General features: G+C 42.1%; 1 protein-coding gene across 1 annotated transcript in view; it reads right to left on the reverse strand.

The window, feature by feature from the left end:
• Positions 1 to 14,894, reverse strand: part of LOC109916184 (sodium/hydrogen exchanger 10-like) — a 317,378-nt gene that overhangs the window by 160,769 nt on the left and 141,715 nt on the right. Inside the window, exon 15 of the mRNA XM_048607303.1 lies at positions 6,564 to 6,759. Within this exon, the coding sequence (XP_048463260.1) occupies positions 6,564 to 6,759 (196 nt within the window). The remainder of the gene's footprint in view (positions 1 to 6,563; positions 6,760 to 14,894) is intronic.

The following is a 14,894-nucleotide window of genomic DNA, read 5'->3' on the forward strand; positions in this document are numbered from 1 at the left end:
GTGGGAGGGGGAGTTGAAATGGTTCGCGACTGGGAGGTGCAGTTGTTTATTGCGAACCGAGCGTAGGTGTTCTGCAAAGCGGTCCCCGAGCCTCCGCTTGGTTTCCCCGATGTAGAGGAGGCCACAACGGGTACAGCGGATGCAGCATACCACATTGGCAGATGTGCAGGTGAACACCTGCTTGATGTGGAATGTCTTCTTGGGGCCTGGGATGGGGGTGAGGGAGGAGGTATGGGGGCAGGTGTAGCACTTCCTGCGGTTGCAGGGAAAAGTGCCGGGTGTGGTGGGGCTGGAGGGGAGTGTGGCGCGGACAAGGGAGTCACGGAGAGAGTGGTCCCTCTGGAAAGCAGATAAGGGTGGGGAGGGAAAGATGTCTTTGGTGGTGGGGTCGGATTGCAGATGGCGGAAGTGTCGGAGGATGATGCGTTGGATCCGAAGGTTGGTGGGGTGGTACGTGAGGACGAGGGGGTTCTTTTTTGGTTCTTATTGCGGGGACGGGGTGTGAGGGATGAGTTGCGGGAGATGTGGGAGACACGGTTGAGGGCGTTCTCGACCACTGAGGGGGGTAAGTTGCGGTCCTTGAAAAACGAGGACAACTGAGATGTACGGGAGTGGAATGCCTCATCCTGGGAGCAGATGCAGTGGAGGCGGAGGAATTGGGAATAGGGGATGGCATTTTTGCAGGAAGGTGGGTGGGAGGAGGTGTATTCTAGAATCCTGCATCCTGCAAAAATGCCATCCCCTATTCCCAATTCCTTCGCCTCCGCCACATACTGTTGTTTTTGGAGTCTCTTCATTTACATTTTGATTCTTCTTACCGAAGTTCATGACCTCACACTTTCCCATATTAAACTCCATCTGCCAAGCTTTTGCCCACATAACCTATCTACATGCTTCTGCAAATTCCTTCAGTCCTCAGCGCAACACACACTGCCTTTTTTTTATCATCAGCAAATCTGGATATATTATGCCCTATTCCTCTTCAAGTCATTAATATAAGTATTATATAATTGAGGCTCTAGAACTGATCTTTGCAGCACTCCACTTACATCTTTCCAAGCTGTAAATGACCCAATAATCCTGACTCTGTCTTCTGTATATTAACCAATCCTAAACCTACACTAATAATTACCCACAATACTGAGAACTCCGATCTCATTCAATAACCTCATCAAATGCCTTCTGGAAGTTCAAATACACGATGTATACCAGTTTGCCTTTATAAGCACTGTTATATCCTCAAAGAACTCTAGCAAATTTGTTAAATATGATTTCCCTTTTTTACAAAACCATGTTGACTCTGTTTGCATTAATTTTCAAAATATTCTGCTATTTCTTCTTTAATAACGGTCTCTGGCATTTTCCCAATGACAGACATTAGGTTAATTGGCTTTTACTTGTTACTTTCTCTCTCCCTCCCATCTTGAACAGGACCAAGATATTAACAGTTTTCCAAACCACTGGAATACTCCTGACTTCTGGAACATTTCAACAATTGCCTCCACTATCGCTGCAGCCATTTCCTTCAAAACCCTTGGAGGTAAGCCATCAGGTCCTGATGGGTTGTCTGCCTTTAATCCCGTGAGTTTGTCAAATACTTTGTCCTTGTGACAGAGACTGTTCTCAGATTTTATCTTCCACTAGCACCTTGCTTATCTGTTATCTTTTGGGATGTTTATCATATCCTCTACCAGAAAGACCAATGCATAACAGTGGCTTAAATTTTTTGCAATTTCCGTTTCCCATTATTAATTCCCAGTTGCACCACTCAACATAATTTAGTTACTTCCTTTTTATTTACTTGCAGAAGCTCTTGCATTATGTTTTTATATTTCTTGCCAATTTACCTTATAATCAATTTTATCTCTCTCTTCTAGCTTTTTAGTCCTGCAATGCTGGGTTCTAAAACAATTCCCAATCTTCTGTTCTACTACAAGTGTTTACCAGTTTGTAATATCTGGATTTTGATTGGACAGTGTGCTTAACGAACTTTGTTAATGAGTGGTTCATTCTTCTCATCAAGTCCTTTTTGAGTGAAATAAACTTTTGCTAAGTGTTATGAAATATCTGCTTCAATGTTTGCCATTGGTCATCCAATGACCTACACCTTAGATTATTTTCCCAGTCCACTTTCAACAATATTTCTTCATGCCTCCGTAATTTCCCTTACTTAAGTTGAAGAACATGGTTTGAGATATGAGTTGCTTGTTGGCAAACTGAATGTGAAATTTCACTGTGATGTGATCCCTATTCCCTAGAAGATCCTTAACAACAAGTCTCTTATTAATCCTATCTCATCACACATTACCAGATCTAAAACAGCTTGTTTCTGAGTAGGTTCTGTAAATGTACTGCTCTAAGGAATAATCTCTGATGCACTCTATAAATTTGTCTTTCATGTTAACCTTTCCAATCTGATTTGTTCAGTCAATATGCAGATTAAAATCATCCATGTCAATTGTAGGGCACTTCTGAAGGCCTCCATTATTTCCCAATGTATATTTTGTCTCGCAGTGAGGCAACTCTTCAGGGGCATACATACGATTCCCACTCATGACTTCTTTCCCTTGCTATGCCTTATTTCTACCCGAACTGGTATCACTATTTACCACCACAATGATACCTTCATTTATAAACAATGCTATCCCGTCTCCTTTTCCTTATTACCTACTCTTCTGGAACACTGAATACTCCTGAATACCGAGTTCCTAATCTTGATAATCCTGCAATCACATCTCCTTAATAGCAATCAAGTCATATGCATTTATTTCTATTTGTGCCATCAATTAATCTTCTTCCAAATCCTGTGTGCATCCAGATAAAGAGCTTTATGCTAGAACTTTTCACCATTATTACTTACCATGGTTCTAATTTCTACTGCTCTCTGCTGTTTATATTTTCTACCCTTTTCCATCACACCTTGTCTCATTACTACTCTGTGTCTCTGCTTCTAGTTTTTAAATGGTTTTTGAACAAACCTTCAAATAAACCTTCTCCCTTCTTTTCAATTCATTTAAAACACTATCTATAACCCTATTTAAGTTACCAGTACACTGATACCAGCATGGTTCAAATGAAGCCGGTCCCAAAGGAACAGTTCTCTCTTTTCCTAATATTGATGCCACTGCCCCCATGAATTGGAACCTCCTTCTCTCACAACAATCTTTGAGTCCTGCATTTACTTCTCGAATCTTATTCACCCTGTGTCATTCTGCACTTGGTTCAGGTAATAGTCCTGAGATTATTACCTGTGTGGTTCTACTTTGTAGTTTAGCCCTGAGCTGTTCATAGTCTCTCAGCAGAATCTCTTTCCCATCTATGTTACCGTTAACTTCATGTAGCACAACAATAGGATCCTTTCATTCCCACTTCAAGTTCCTCTCTGGTCAAGAAGATACAACTTAACCTTGGCAGACAAACAGACAATACAGCCTTCAGGAGTCTGTCGTTGCTGCAGAGAACAGTATCTATTCGCCTAACTTTGCTATTTCCCATTGTTAATACATTTCTCCTTTCTGGCTGCCCTTGAGTTCGGCCATCACTCTCCATTTAAAAGATAGGCTGCTATTCTATTCCTTCTGTTGTTATGGACCAGACCAAACCCCCTCAAGATATATTAAGAAAATAGCCCAGATCCTTTTTCTTATTTTAAAGGTAAGTGTAGGGTTCTACGTTCCAGATACAATTCAATTGGTCAAACTAATCAATCTCAAGCAAAACACACTTTATTCATACACTATAGGTAAAATACAATAAAAGAAAAAAATAAAGAATTGGCTTAACTGTAACTCTATCAAAATGCTTAACAAAATAATAGATAACAGTAAATATTACTAATTAACTGTTCCAATATAGTAACATCCCATAAACACAAAGGCAAAGGCAAATTCAGAAAAACAGATTGTCTCACATGCAATGCAGGCAGTAGGAAAATACCAAGAGAAAGATCAGAGTGTAGCAGGGAAAGATGTACCACAGCTTCCAAACCCTGTCAAGACCCCAGCAACAACTCTACTACTGAAAAACCAGAAGACTAAACCTCCTGTTTCTGTGAAAGCTTGACCAGACCCATTCAGGCTGCTTCTATTGTCCCAACATTTTTAAAACCCCCAAGGCATCACAAACTGTTTACTCTAGTGGCTCTGCATAGGCTGTTGGCACCTCTGCCTCTAAATCTCTCTTCAAAAAAACCGAGGACAAAACACACCTCTTAAAGCCATAGTATTATTACATCTTCCCACATTATACTCCATCTGGAATATTTCTGCCACTCATTTAATCTATCTACATCCCTTTGCAGACTCTAAGTCCTCTTCACAGCTTATTTTCTTATCTACATTTGTATCATCAGAAAATGTAGTAACCATTCATTTAGTAATAGATATGAATTGTAAACAATGGAGGTCCCAATATTGATCTCTGTGGAACATCCCTCACACATCCTGGCAACTCAAAAATGAAGCATTTATACCTAAACACTCCACCTATCAACCAAATAATCCTCTATTCATGCTGAATTGTTATCCATACACTGATAATTTTTATTTTATGCAATAATCCTTGATGTGGCACTTTCTCAAATGCCTTCTGAAAATCTAAACACTGTACATCCAATTAGTTCTCAGTTATTTATAATACTTATTAATTCCTCAAAGAACATTAAGAAATTAATCAACCATGCTGTCCCTTTAACAAAACCATATAATCATAGAACCTACACAGTGCAGAAGCAGGCCATTCAGCCCATCAAGTCCACACCAATCCTCCAAAAAGGATCCCACCCAGACCTAAACCCACCCTACCCTATCCCTCTAACCCTGCATTTCCCATGGCCAATCCACCTAACCTGCACATCTTTGGACTGTGGGAGGAAACTGGTGCATTCGGAAGAAGCCCACACAGACATGAGGAGAGTTTGCAAACTCCACACAGATAGTCGCCCAAGGGTCGAACCTGGGTGCCTGGCGCTGTGAGGCAGCAGTGCGAAATAATCATGGAGTGGCATGGTGGCTCAGTGGTTAGCACTGCTGCCTCACAGTGCTAGGGAGCCGGGTTCAATTCCAGCCTCGGGGTCTGTGTGGAGTTCGCACGTTCTCTGCATGGGTTTCCTCCGGGTACTCTGGTTTCTTCCCACAGTCCAAAGATGTGCAAGCTAGGTGGATTGGCTATGCTAAATTGTCCATAGTGCCCAGGGGTGTCTAGGTTAGGTGGGTTAGACAAGGAAAATGTAGAGGTAGGGGAATGCATCAGGGTGGGATGCTCTTCGGAAGGGCAGTGTGGACTTATTGGACCAAATGGCCTGTTTCCACACTGTAGGGATTCTATGAAAATTCTATGCTAACCACTGAGACACCGTGCTGCTCAAAATCATATTGATCGTTCCTGATTACATTAAGATTTTCTAACTGCCCTGCTACAAACTCGTTAATGATAGATTGGTATATGATAGGTACTAAGCAGACTGGCCCATAGTTTCCTCTTCCTGATTCCCTCCTGTCTTGATTGCAGGAATTATATTCACTATTATCTAACCTGATGGGATCTTTACAAAATTTAGAGAATTTTGGAAAATTAAAACAAATCCACCTAACTATATCCACAGTTACTTCTTCTAATACCCTTGGATGAAGCTAATTAGGGCTAGGGGATTTGTCAGATTTTAGTTCGAATAGTTTTCTCAGTAGCCTGCCTCTGGTGATAGTGATTGAAGTTTCTTGTTCATTTTCAACTTCTGATTCACAGTTATTTTTGCGATGTTATTTGTAAATCCTCTGCAATGAAAAAGTTAGATTTAAGATATCTGTTTAATTCTTCTGCCTTTTCTCTGGCATTGAACAGCACTGTTGGCACACAATTATTTGGAATAGATACAAGTTACATCCCAATTGGAGTACCTCTCCTGTAAGTTTACATTGCGAACTATTCAATTGTCCAACCTACATTCAGTTCCATTGAACGTGGTTTGGGAAATGCACATTCCACACAATCAAAGCCCAAAACTGCATCAATATTTCTCATGGGACCACAATTTACACATATGCCAATGGCTGTCAACTGTTCTAAATAAAGATACAATTCAAAATTAATGCAGGTGTTTCTTGTGATACCTCATTATGGAAATCAATTTCCATCTCAAAATTGAAACATTAATTTTGAAACAGTGGAAGGAAATCACTCTTCTTATCCACTTACACCATCATTTTCAATGATCCCATTTCCTTCACTCCATTTCCAATCTTAATATTTAAGATGTATTCCCAAGCTCTGCCCAATTACTTCCTCAACCACCATCTAAAATGAATACTTTGTACAAAATGACCAGCTCATCTTCCTAAAAGATGAATGCTGCATGTAAAACACTAAGTTTAAAAATGTATCAAAACATTGTGTGAATGTAACTTTCTGATTTTGACAATAAGGAAATAGAACGCATGAATGAAGATGCAAAGCAGATAATAGTAACCTTTCGGCTAGTTGGAAAATTACATTCAATATAAGAATTAAAGTAGAGCACATTGTTCTCTGTAAAGATGTAGATGTACAACGTAATAGATTTTACCTACCTTCATAAGTGCCTGTACTACGTACACTAGAAAGAAAATATAATTAATTGTTCGCAGCTCTGTCTCATGTTCTAAATTCACGTTGGGAATATATTCCAGTATGAGTGGAAAGATGTTAAGTAGAATAGCCATGTAAACAAAAAATTCAAATGCATTGGTGAATACCATGCGGTAGCAAAGCTTTGAAATCTTGTTTCTGTAAAAAAAAATTAACATTATTTGGTAATTTTACAATTTGCACTCCCCCCTACAGAACCATCCTTAATCTGAGTATATAATGGAAATCTCATATATTGAGCCCATAATTTTCATCCATTAATTTAAACGATTGAAAATCACAGGCTGAGGTGCAATTTCCCAATGTCTTTTAAAGAATCAACAAAGCAGAACGTCATCTAAAATATTCTGCTCAGTACTAATAGTATCTTGAGCAGGGAATCTTATCATTTTACGAGCTTTCCTGAAAATGTTTAAATGAATTGTCTCAAATTGATCTACAAAAGATCTACGGAAATAATTCTGAATAAATGAACATGGTAATGGGAGTGCTATTTTGCATGTGTGTTTCCCACCAACATCAAATGAAACAGCCAATTCAGAAGTGCCCTTAACCCTAACAAATGTTGCCACAAGTCTGCTTTAAATATTAGTAACTACAAATCTTCTAAAAAAATTAGTAACTACCATTAATGCAATGCTCTGCAATTGTTATAAAAGATCTCGTAATGCATATAATATTAATATTAAATAGTCATCTACAATCTATAGCAAGAGTTTGGTCATCTACTATCTATAGCAAGATTTAACATTTTGCAAAATTGCACTATTTCAGATGAACCGCAAAAAAAGTGATTAAAAACTGAACAGCAGACTAACTTGCTGTGAATAAGTTCTGAATAGATAGTACTCTTCCAAATATTCATTCATCTCTTAAAGTATAGGCCAAACAAATACAATGGAGGTGGCATACAAACAATATCAATCACATACTTCCTATGATGAAAAATATTAATCAAATTGATCAGAAATTGTGGAAAGCAGCACCACCTGCTAATAATCTCAAGAAAACACCAGGGTCAAAATGATACTGAATTGGAGAATGGGGTTAATACAGAGGAGGACTATGAAAAAAATGCAGGAAGGCATCAATAATTTTTTGTATATGGGTGTGTAATTGGAAAATGGACTGCTAATATGGGTAAGTGTGAGTTGTTACATTTTTAGAGGCAGAACTGAGGCACTAACATGCAGACTATTTGGTTATACAGACTTTTCATTCTTTTCAACCCAGAGGATTCCAGCATCTTTTACCTGGTGATGTGATTGTTTGAAGTTTATCCATACTATCACTTTTTGATTTTCAGTGATACTTGGAGAAGTTTACTCAGTCTTCTAGCGCAAAGACAGACACATAGGATTGAATCTTACATTAAGTTTCCTAAGCACAAGTTGTGTCAGGCTTTTTTCCAGCTGCGAGGCCTAGCGAGATTTCTCACCATATCTTACCAAGCTCACCTCATTAACTACCTAACCCATCCTATGGCAGCCCTCACATCTGATGCTATTCCCATATTTCAACACACTGATCCCAGAATAACTCACCACTCAGCACATCTCCACTGAAAAACCAGCATCCCTTGCACCTGCACCATTCTTTAAAGGGCGCTATGACAATTTGGTGTTGTCCCTCATCAGCAATGTAAGGGTGCAACAGCTATAAATCACACCACTTAGAGCACATCGTTATCACTCCTTGCATATACAAGTCCATTCTCTCAACCGAGTCGTTATCTAACCACCACGCCACATAGTTTACCTGCCCTTAGCTACATTCTGGCTAAACACCCTCTTTAAGTAACTTCTACCCTGTCCCCAATGTCCACGGCAAACCCACATGTTGCTATTGTCCAAACAAAGAACATCACGTACAGGCAAGCTATTAGACAAATCCAAACATGAGCTTTTGTTTTTAGTCACTAAAAGCAAACACAAGCAAAACCAATAGAGGCTGTAGTTCACTCCGACAATGCCAACCAAATACTGGCATGATCATCAATAACTATTCTACTGGAACTGGGTGTCAATCACTTCTTACCTGGATTGTAGTGCCTAATGCAGCTAAGCTCTGTCATGCATCAGGACAGCGTCCTCCAGTTCAATGTCCTCTCCACCTTGAAAGAATGCTTGTGCCCCCGACTCCTCAACATCTATCATGTCACCTTGTTGCCTGCTTCAGTTGTGCAATGAATAGCATATCAAGATGATGCAGAGCCACTTGGTCCAGACTACACTGGAGAGACCCCCAGACTGCATCAAGCAGAGGAACTGTTATTATGATCTACTAGGGAAAGTGCACTACTTCTCAAACCCCATTAGTCTCAGGTATAAAGATATAATAATCTTAATAAAGCATGCAAAGTCTCAATTTACCTGTCTAGAACCCAGTTAACAGAAAACGCTGAACAGGTTCCAGTACTTAACAAGAACTACTATTTATTACAAGCAAAATTTCATCATAAGGAAACAATGAGTTATCAACTTATGGTTCTACAAGTTAAACTCTAACTCCCATTGAAAAGCCCTGCACACATAATAAAAAAAATTGGTTTTACAGATGGAGGAAAAAAAAATCTGGGAAACCACAGTTCATTAACACCACTCCAAAGGGTTGGCTGAAATTATCCTTTTCCATTTTATTCCACAATTAAAAATATACAAAAAAACCCAAAATGATACGGTCTTGACACCGCACCTGAACAGCCCTATTGTCTGCTCCATCATAGTCCTAGTCACAGACTGTGTACCAACTTGGTGAAGGCACTGCACCGGATGTGTAACCAACACACAACTTCAAAAAGGATTTGTTGCTGCACTCCACTACCTCTCCCACCCAGACCCACACTTTTCAAGAAACGTATCATTCAATTCAGTACAGTTGATCAACATACTTACATGACATACAATGCAAGGCCATTTGCCTCGTCCTGCAGCACCCATGGAAGTTTTGCAAGTGATTGTACGCTTTTGGTCAGTATTCTCCTCCTTTTAAGGAATTGTCCCTAACTTCTATATCACTGAGATGACAATGTTTGATTTGTAAGCATGAATGAGATGCTGCAATCTGCTTTTCACCAGCATTTGATGCCTAAGGCATGTCCATTCCACATGCATTGCAAATGGGAAAAGAAATAATTGTAAATGAAATGAAGCTGGAAATAGCAAATGCATGCTTCATGCTTTTGCCCTGACAATATCCTGGTTTCCAGCAGATGTGGATCTTATACTTTCATTCATTGAACACTGAGCATCGTCCCAATCATTTTCCAGTTGCATTTAACATCTAGAGAAAGGCAAGTGGCAGCGGGTAGCACAGCTTGAGGTGGAGACTGGCAGCAAAAGGCTTCAACTGGTTGCCAGGTGACCACTAGTCACTCTATCTTGCTTTACCACGACAGCCTATTTCCACTCATCACCCTCATGTGGAGATGCATCACACTGAACTTCACCTCCAACTGTCCTTCCTGTTCCTTGAACTCCATCATTACATGTAAGTGATGCTTACCTAGCTCCTCTCTGCTTGCCCTATGAAAGCCACAGTGGTGATCACTACCAATAACCGTCCCTCTCTCACAGCCTACAATGCCCTCCAATGCTGACCCACGTACCACCATAAGCATTGAGCACCGCTCGCCCCGTCACTACCTTTGTTCCAACATCAACAAGTGTCTCTGCTTAACAAATGGCCCCAGTCATGACCTTCCCATCCTTTTTGCAGTGATCTCCAATACCGTACCCCCAAACCCTGCTGCACCTACAGGCCCCCTCCTTAATGATCAAGAAATGTAACCACAGTATTCAATGGGATCTTAACAGATTTTGTCAAGTAGACTGACCAGACTGCAATATGCTGTCTTTGCAAACCCCTGACTGAAGATACCAGTTTCCGTGACTGGTGCTGGCCCAACAGGCTGACTGGAGTTCGACAGATCCCCTGACAGTAACCAGCCTGAGGTGCCAACCACAGATGCCAATGTTGATGTAAGAGAGGTGCATGTGGCTAATGGCCATATAAAGCGTCCTTAGATATTTTTTGAGCTGAGCAACATAGAGATTTGTTGTAACCAATGCAAGGTAAGTCACAAGTACTTCGAGAATGTTTAGCATGCTTGGCAGGATTGATAACAGCAAGTTGAATATTAATTTGGCGAGCTTGGTGTTTATAATACATTTAAAAAGTTATAATCCCCCTCAATGGGCAACTTGCCACTGCCTCGTGAGAAAGTCACCTCATTATTCAGCAAATGCTTAAGGATGCTTTTGAATTTTTAGCCCCTCAGCTAGATACCAGTCACATTACTGCTGTCATGCCTTGCAGTTTAGCAGAGACACAAAGGTAGGAAGCTTGTCATAGCTACCAGCAGGTCTCTGTTGAGTGAGGGAGAATAGCCTTCACTCAGCGAGTCCTGACACAGTAAGTCAAGGACAATTCCCAATACCAATTCAAGCTCGGGTATGGCGGTCAGGGTCAGGATCCTCTCCTCACATGAACTTGAGGAATCTGTCTTGACTTTTTCGGCCCTACTGTGGCATTCTTTCACCTGGAATGGGAGAGAGGCAGATGTTACAGGAAATGAGAAGTGGATGGCACGGCTGTTAATTTGGCACAGGTGGGGAAGCGTCCTGAGTGAGTGAATGAGTGAGTAGGCGGTGTACAGGTCATGCAGGATTATTAATGCTGTCAATAAAAACGAAAAGAACTGCGGATGCTGTAAATCAGGAACAAAAACAAAGTTGCTGGAAAAGCTCAGGAGGTCTGGCAGCATCTGTGAAGGAGAAAACAGAGTTAACGTTTTGGGTCGGGAGGTGACCCTTCCTCAGATCTGATGGTGGCTGGGAAAACGTCAGTTTATATGCAGAAAATAGGGAGGTGGGTGGGGTAGGGAGTAAATAATAGGATAGAGCCCCAAGAGAGAGAAAGACAGTTGGACAGACAAAGGAGTTGCTAACGATCAGGCTGGGAGGGTGAATAGTTGTTAATGGGGACTGTTAGTGACTAACAACAGGGGGTGTGTAATGGCAGGCTATGTGGTAACAAAGCCTGGTATGTGGGGTAGGGGGGCTGGGACAGGGGAGAGTTTAGGCCCTAAAATTATTGAACTCAATATTGAGTCCGGAGGGCTGTAGGGTCCCCAAGCGGAAAATGAGGTGTAGTTCCTCCAGCTTGCGTTGGGCTTCAATGGAACACTGTAGCAAGCCAGAGACAGAGATGTTGGCCAGGGAGCAGGGTGGTGCATTGAAGTGGCAGGCAACGGGTAGTTCAGGGTCTTTTTTGCGAGTAGAACGTAGATGTTCTGCAAAGCGGTCGCCAAGTCTACGCTTCGTTTCCCCAATGTAGAGGAGAGCACATTGTGAGCAGCGAATGCAGTAGACTAGATTCTGGGAAGTGCAGGTGAAGTGTTGCTTCAACTGGAAGGTATGTTTGGGCCCTTGGATACTGGGGAGGGAAGAGGTAAATGGGCAGGTGTTGCACCTTCCCCGGTTACAGGGGAAGGTGCCGTAGGGCTGTGGGGAGGTGTTGGGGGTGAAGGAAGTGTCGACCAGGGTGTCCCGGAGGGCAGACAAGGGAGGGGAGGGGAGTATGTGTCTGGTGGTGGCATCTTGCTGGAGGTGGAGGAAATGGCGACTGATGATCTTCTGGATGTGGATGCTGGTGGGATGGTAGGTAAGGATAAGGAGAACCCTATCACTGTTGCGGGAGGGAAGAGAAGGGGTGAGGGCAGAAGTGCGGGAGATGGGTCGGACCTGGTTGAGGGCCCTGTCGACAAGGGAGATGGGGAAACCTCGGTTGAGGAAGAAGGTGGACATTTCGGAGGCTCCCTGGTCGAAGTTGGCCTCATCTGAACGGAGACAGAGGAACTGAGAGAATGGAATGGAGTCTTTACAGGAAGTGGGGTGTGAGGATGTATAGTCCAAGTAGCTGTGGGAGTCAGTGGGTTTGTAATGGATATTAGTTGTTGTTGTTAATGTTGTGGTTGGGGATGGGTCAGAGCAAGTGGGGAAGATGCGCAGGCAATAGCAACCATGGATGAAGGTGGTTTCAATAACAGAGATAGTGGACATGAGGTATCAAAGTCAAGATGGTGGAAGATACATTGGCAAGGTGGAAAAGGACTGAATTTCTTTCTTAAGTCCTGTGCATTCCTCCAGACAGCTTAGATTGCTTTAAGCTTGGTGGCAACCTCAGATCAGGCGAGCATGATCTGGTGTCGTGGCCTACAATTCTGGTTCTGCAAAAGGAGGAGGTTCCACATCTACACCACCTCATCCAGCAGGACCTGTCGGACACTGCCTGCAAAGTGGGTCGCTGGTTTCCCCATCTGCCATATCTAGGACAAATATCATGAACTGTGCACGGCAACTCCGAACTGATAGTGCTTGTCTGGATGGTTTTTGAAGATGGTATGGGTAAAAGGGAAGCTAATGCATTCAAGGATATCTGTTGAATTGAAAGTTGTTCTAGGACTGGCACATGCAAAGTTGGGAAGGAAATCAAATGTGTGAGATGCCAAATGGGGTGTGACAAGTGATTAACAAGAGCCTAGTTTGGTAAGATATGAGAGAACTCACTAGACCTCACTGTGACAAAACCTCTAAAAAAAAGTTGACACAACTCAAAAGAAAAGCGCGAGATTCAACCTATAGTACCCAGTCAAAGCCTCTGCTATTTCTTTGTTTTCTACTATCAATTCCCTAGACTCACTTTCTTGTGCCTTGCAGATGGTGGAAAGGCATTGGGGAATTGGAAGATGCTGCAGAATTCCCAGCCTCTGACCTGCTCTTGAAGCCATAGTATTTGTATGGCTAGTTCAGTTCAGTTGACAGTCAATGGTAATGCTCAACATGTTGACAGTAGGGGATTCAGTGATATTAACACTATTGAATGCAATGGAGAAACAGTGAGATTCTTGTTGGAGATGGTCATGACCTGGCACTTGTGTGATGCAAACGTTTCTTGCTATTTGTTAGATCAAGCTTGGATTTTGTCCAGGTCTTGTTGCACATGGACATGAACTGTTTCAGTAATGGAGAAGTCATGAATGGCACTGAATACTGTGCAATCATCAGCAAACTTTCTCACTTCTGGCCTTAGGCTAAAAGGAAGATCGCTCATAAAGCAGAGATAACAAGGTGTAGAGCTGGATGAACACAGCAAGCCAAGCAGCATCAGAGGAGCAGGAAAGCTGACGTTTCAGGTCTGGACCCTTCTTCAGAAAATCTGCTGTGTTCATCCAGCTCTACACCTTGTTATCTCAGATTCTCCAGCATCGGCAGTTCCTACTATCTCTCACTCATAAAGCAGATGTGGATGGTTAGGCCTAGGACAATGCACTAACGAACTCCTGCATGAATGGCCCAGGACTGAGATGAAAGATCTCAAAAAACCGTCTTGCTTTGTAGTAGGTATGGTCCCAAATAACGGAGTGCCTTCCCCCTCAACTCCCATTGACCTGGAATCCCTTACGTGACTAGTATAATTTAATTTGAAGTCATTATAATCTGTACTACTCTATGTCAACTTTCAAATAATTTCTTCCAATATTATAAAAATGAGGCTTCTCCAGTATTGTTTATAATTTTTCAGATCATTGAATCCACACAATGTGGAAACAGGCCATTAAGCCCAACAAGTCCAACCGACTCATCCCCCTACCATTTCCTATGGCTAATCCATCTAACTTATACATCCCCGAACACAATGGGCAATTTAGCATGGCCAGTCCACCTAACCTGCATATCTTTGGACTGTGGGAGTAAATGGAGCACCCGGCAGAAACCTATGCAGGCACAGGGAGAATGTGCAACCTCTACACAGACAGCTGCCTGAGGCTGGAATTGAACCTAGGTCCCTGGTGCTGTGACGCTGCAGTGCTAACCACTGAGCCACTATGCCACCCAGATAGTAATGTATCTTCTCTGGGTTTTAACACTTTCTAGGTGACTTACTTAAGCTTACTTAAGGTTGAGGAAGCAAGGATCAGACAGGGTTCTAGAGGACTACAAGTTAGCCAGGAAGGAACTGAAAAATGAACTTAGGAGACCTAGAAGGGGGTATGAAAAAGCCTTGGCGGGTAGGATTAAGGAAAACCCAAAGTGTTCTGCACTTATGTGAGGAACAAGAGGATGGCCAGAGTGAGAGTAGGACACTTCATGGATAGTGGAGGGACCTTGTGTGCGGAGTTGGAGGAGGTAGGGGAGGTCCTTAATGAATACTTTGCTTCAGTATTCACCAGTGAGAGCAACCTTGACATTTGTGAGGTCAGTGTGAAACAG

Source organism: Rhincodon typus, chromosome 17 (assembly GCF_021869965.1).
Source record: "Rhincodon typus isolate 14 chromosome 17, sRhiTyp1.1, whole genome shotgun sequence".
NCBI classification, from domain to species: Eukaryota; Metazoa; Chordata; class Chondrichthyes; order Orectolobiformes; family Rhincodontidae; genus Rhincodon; species Rhincodon typus.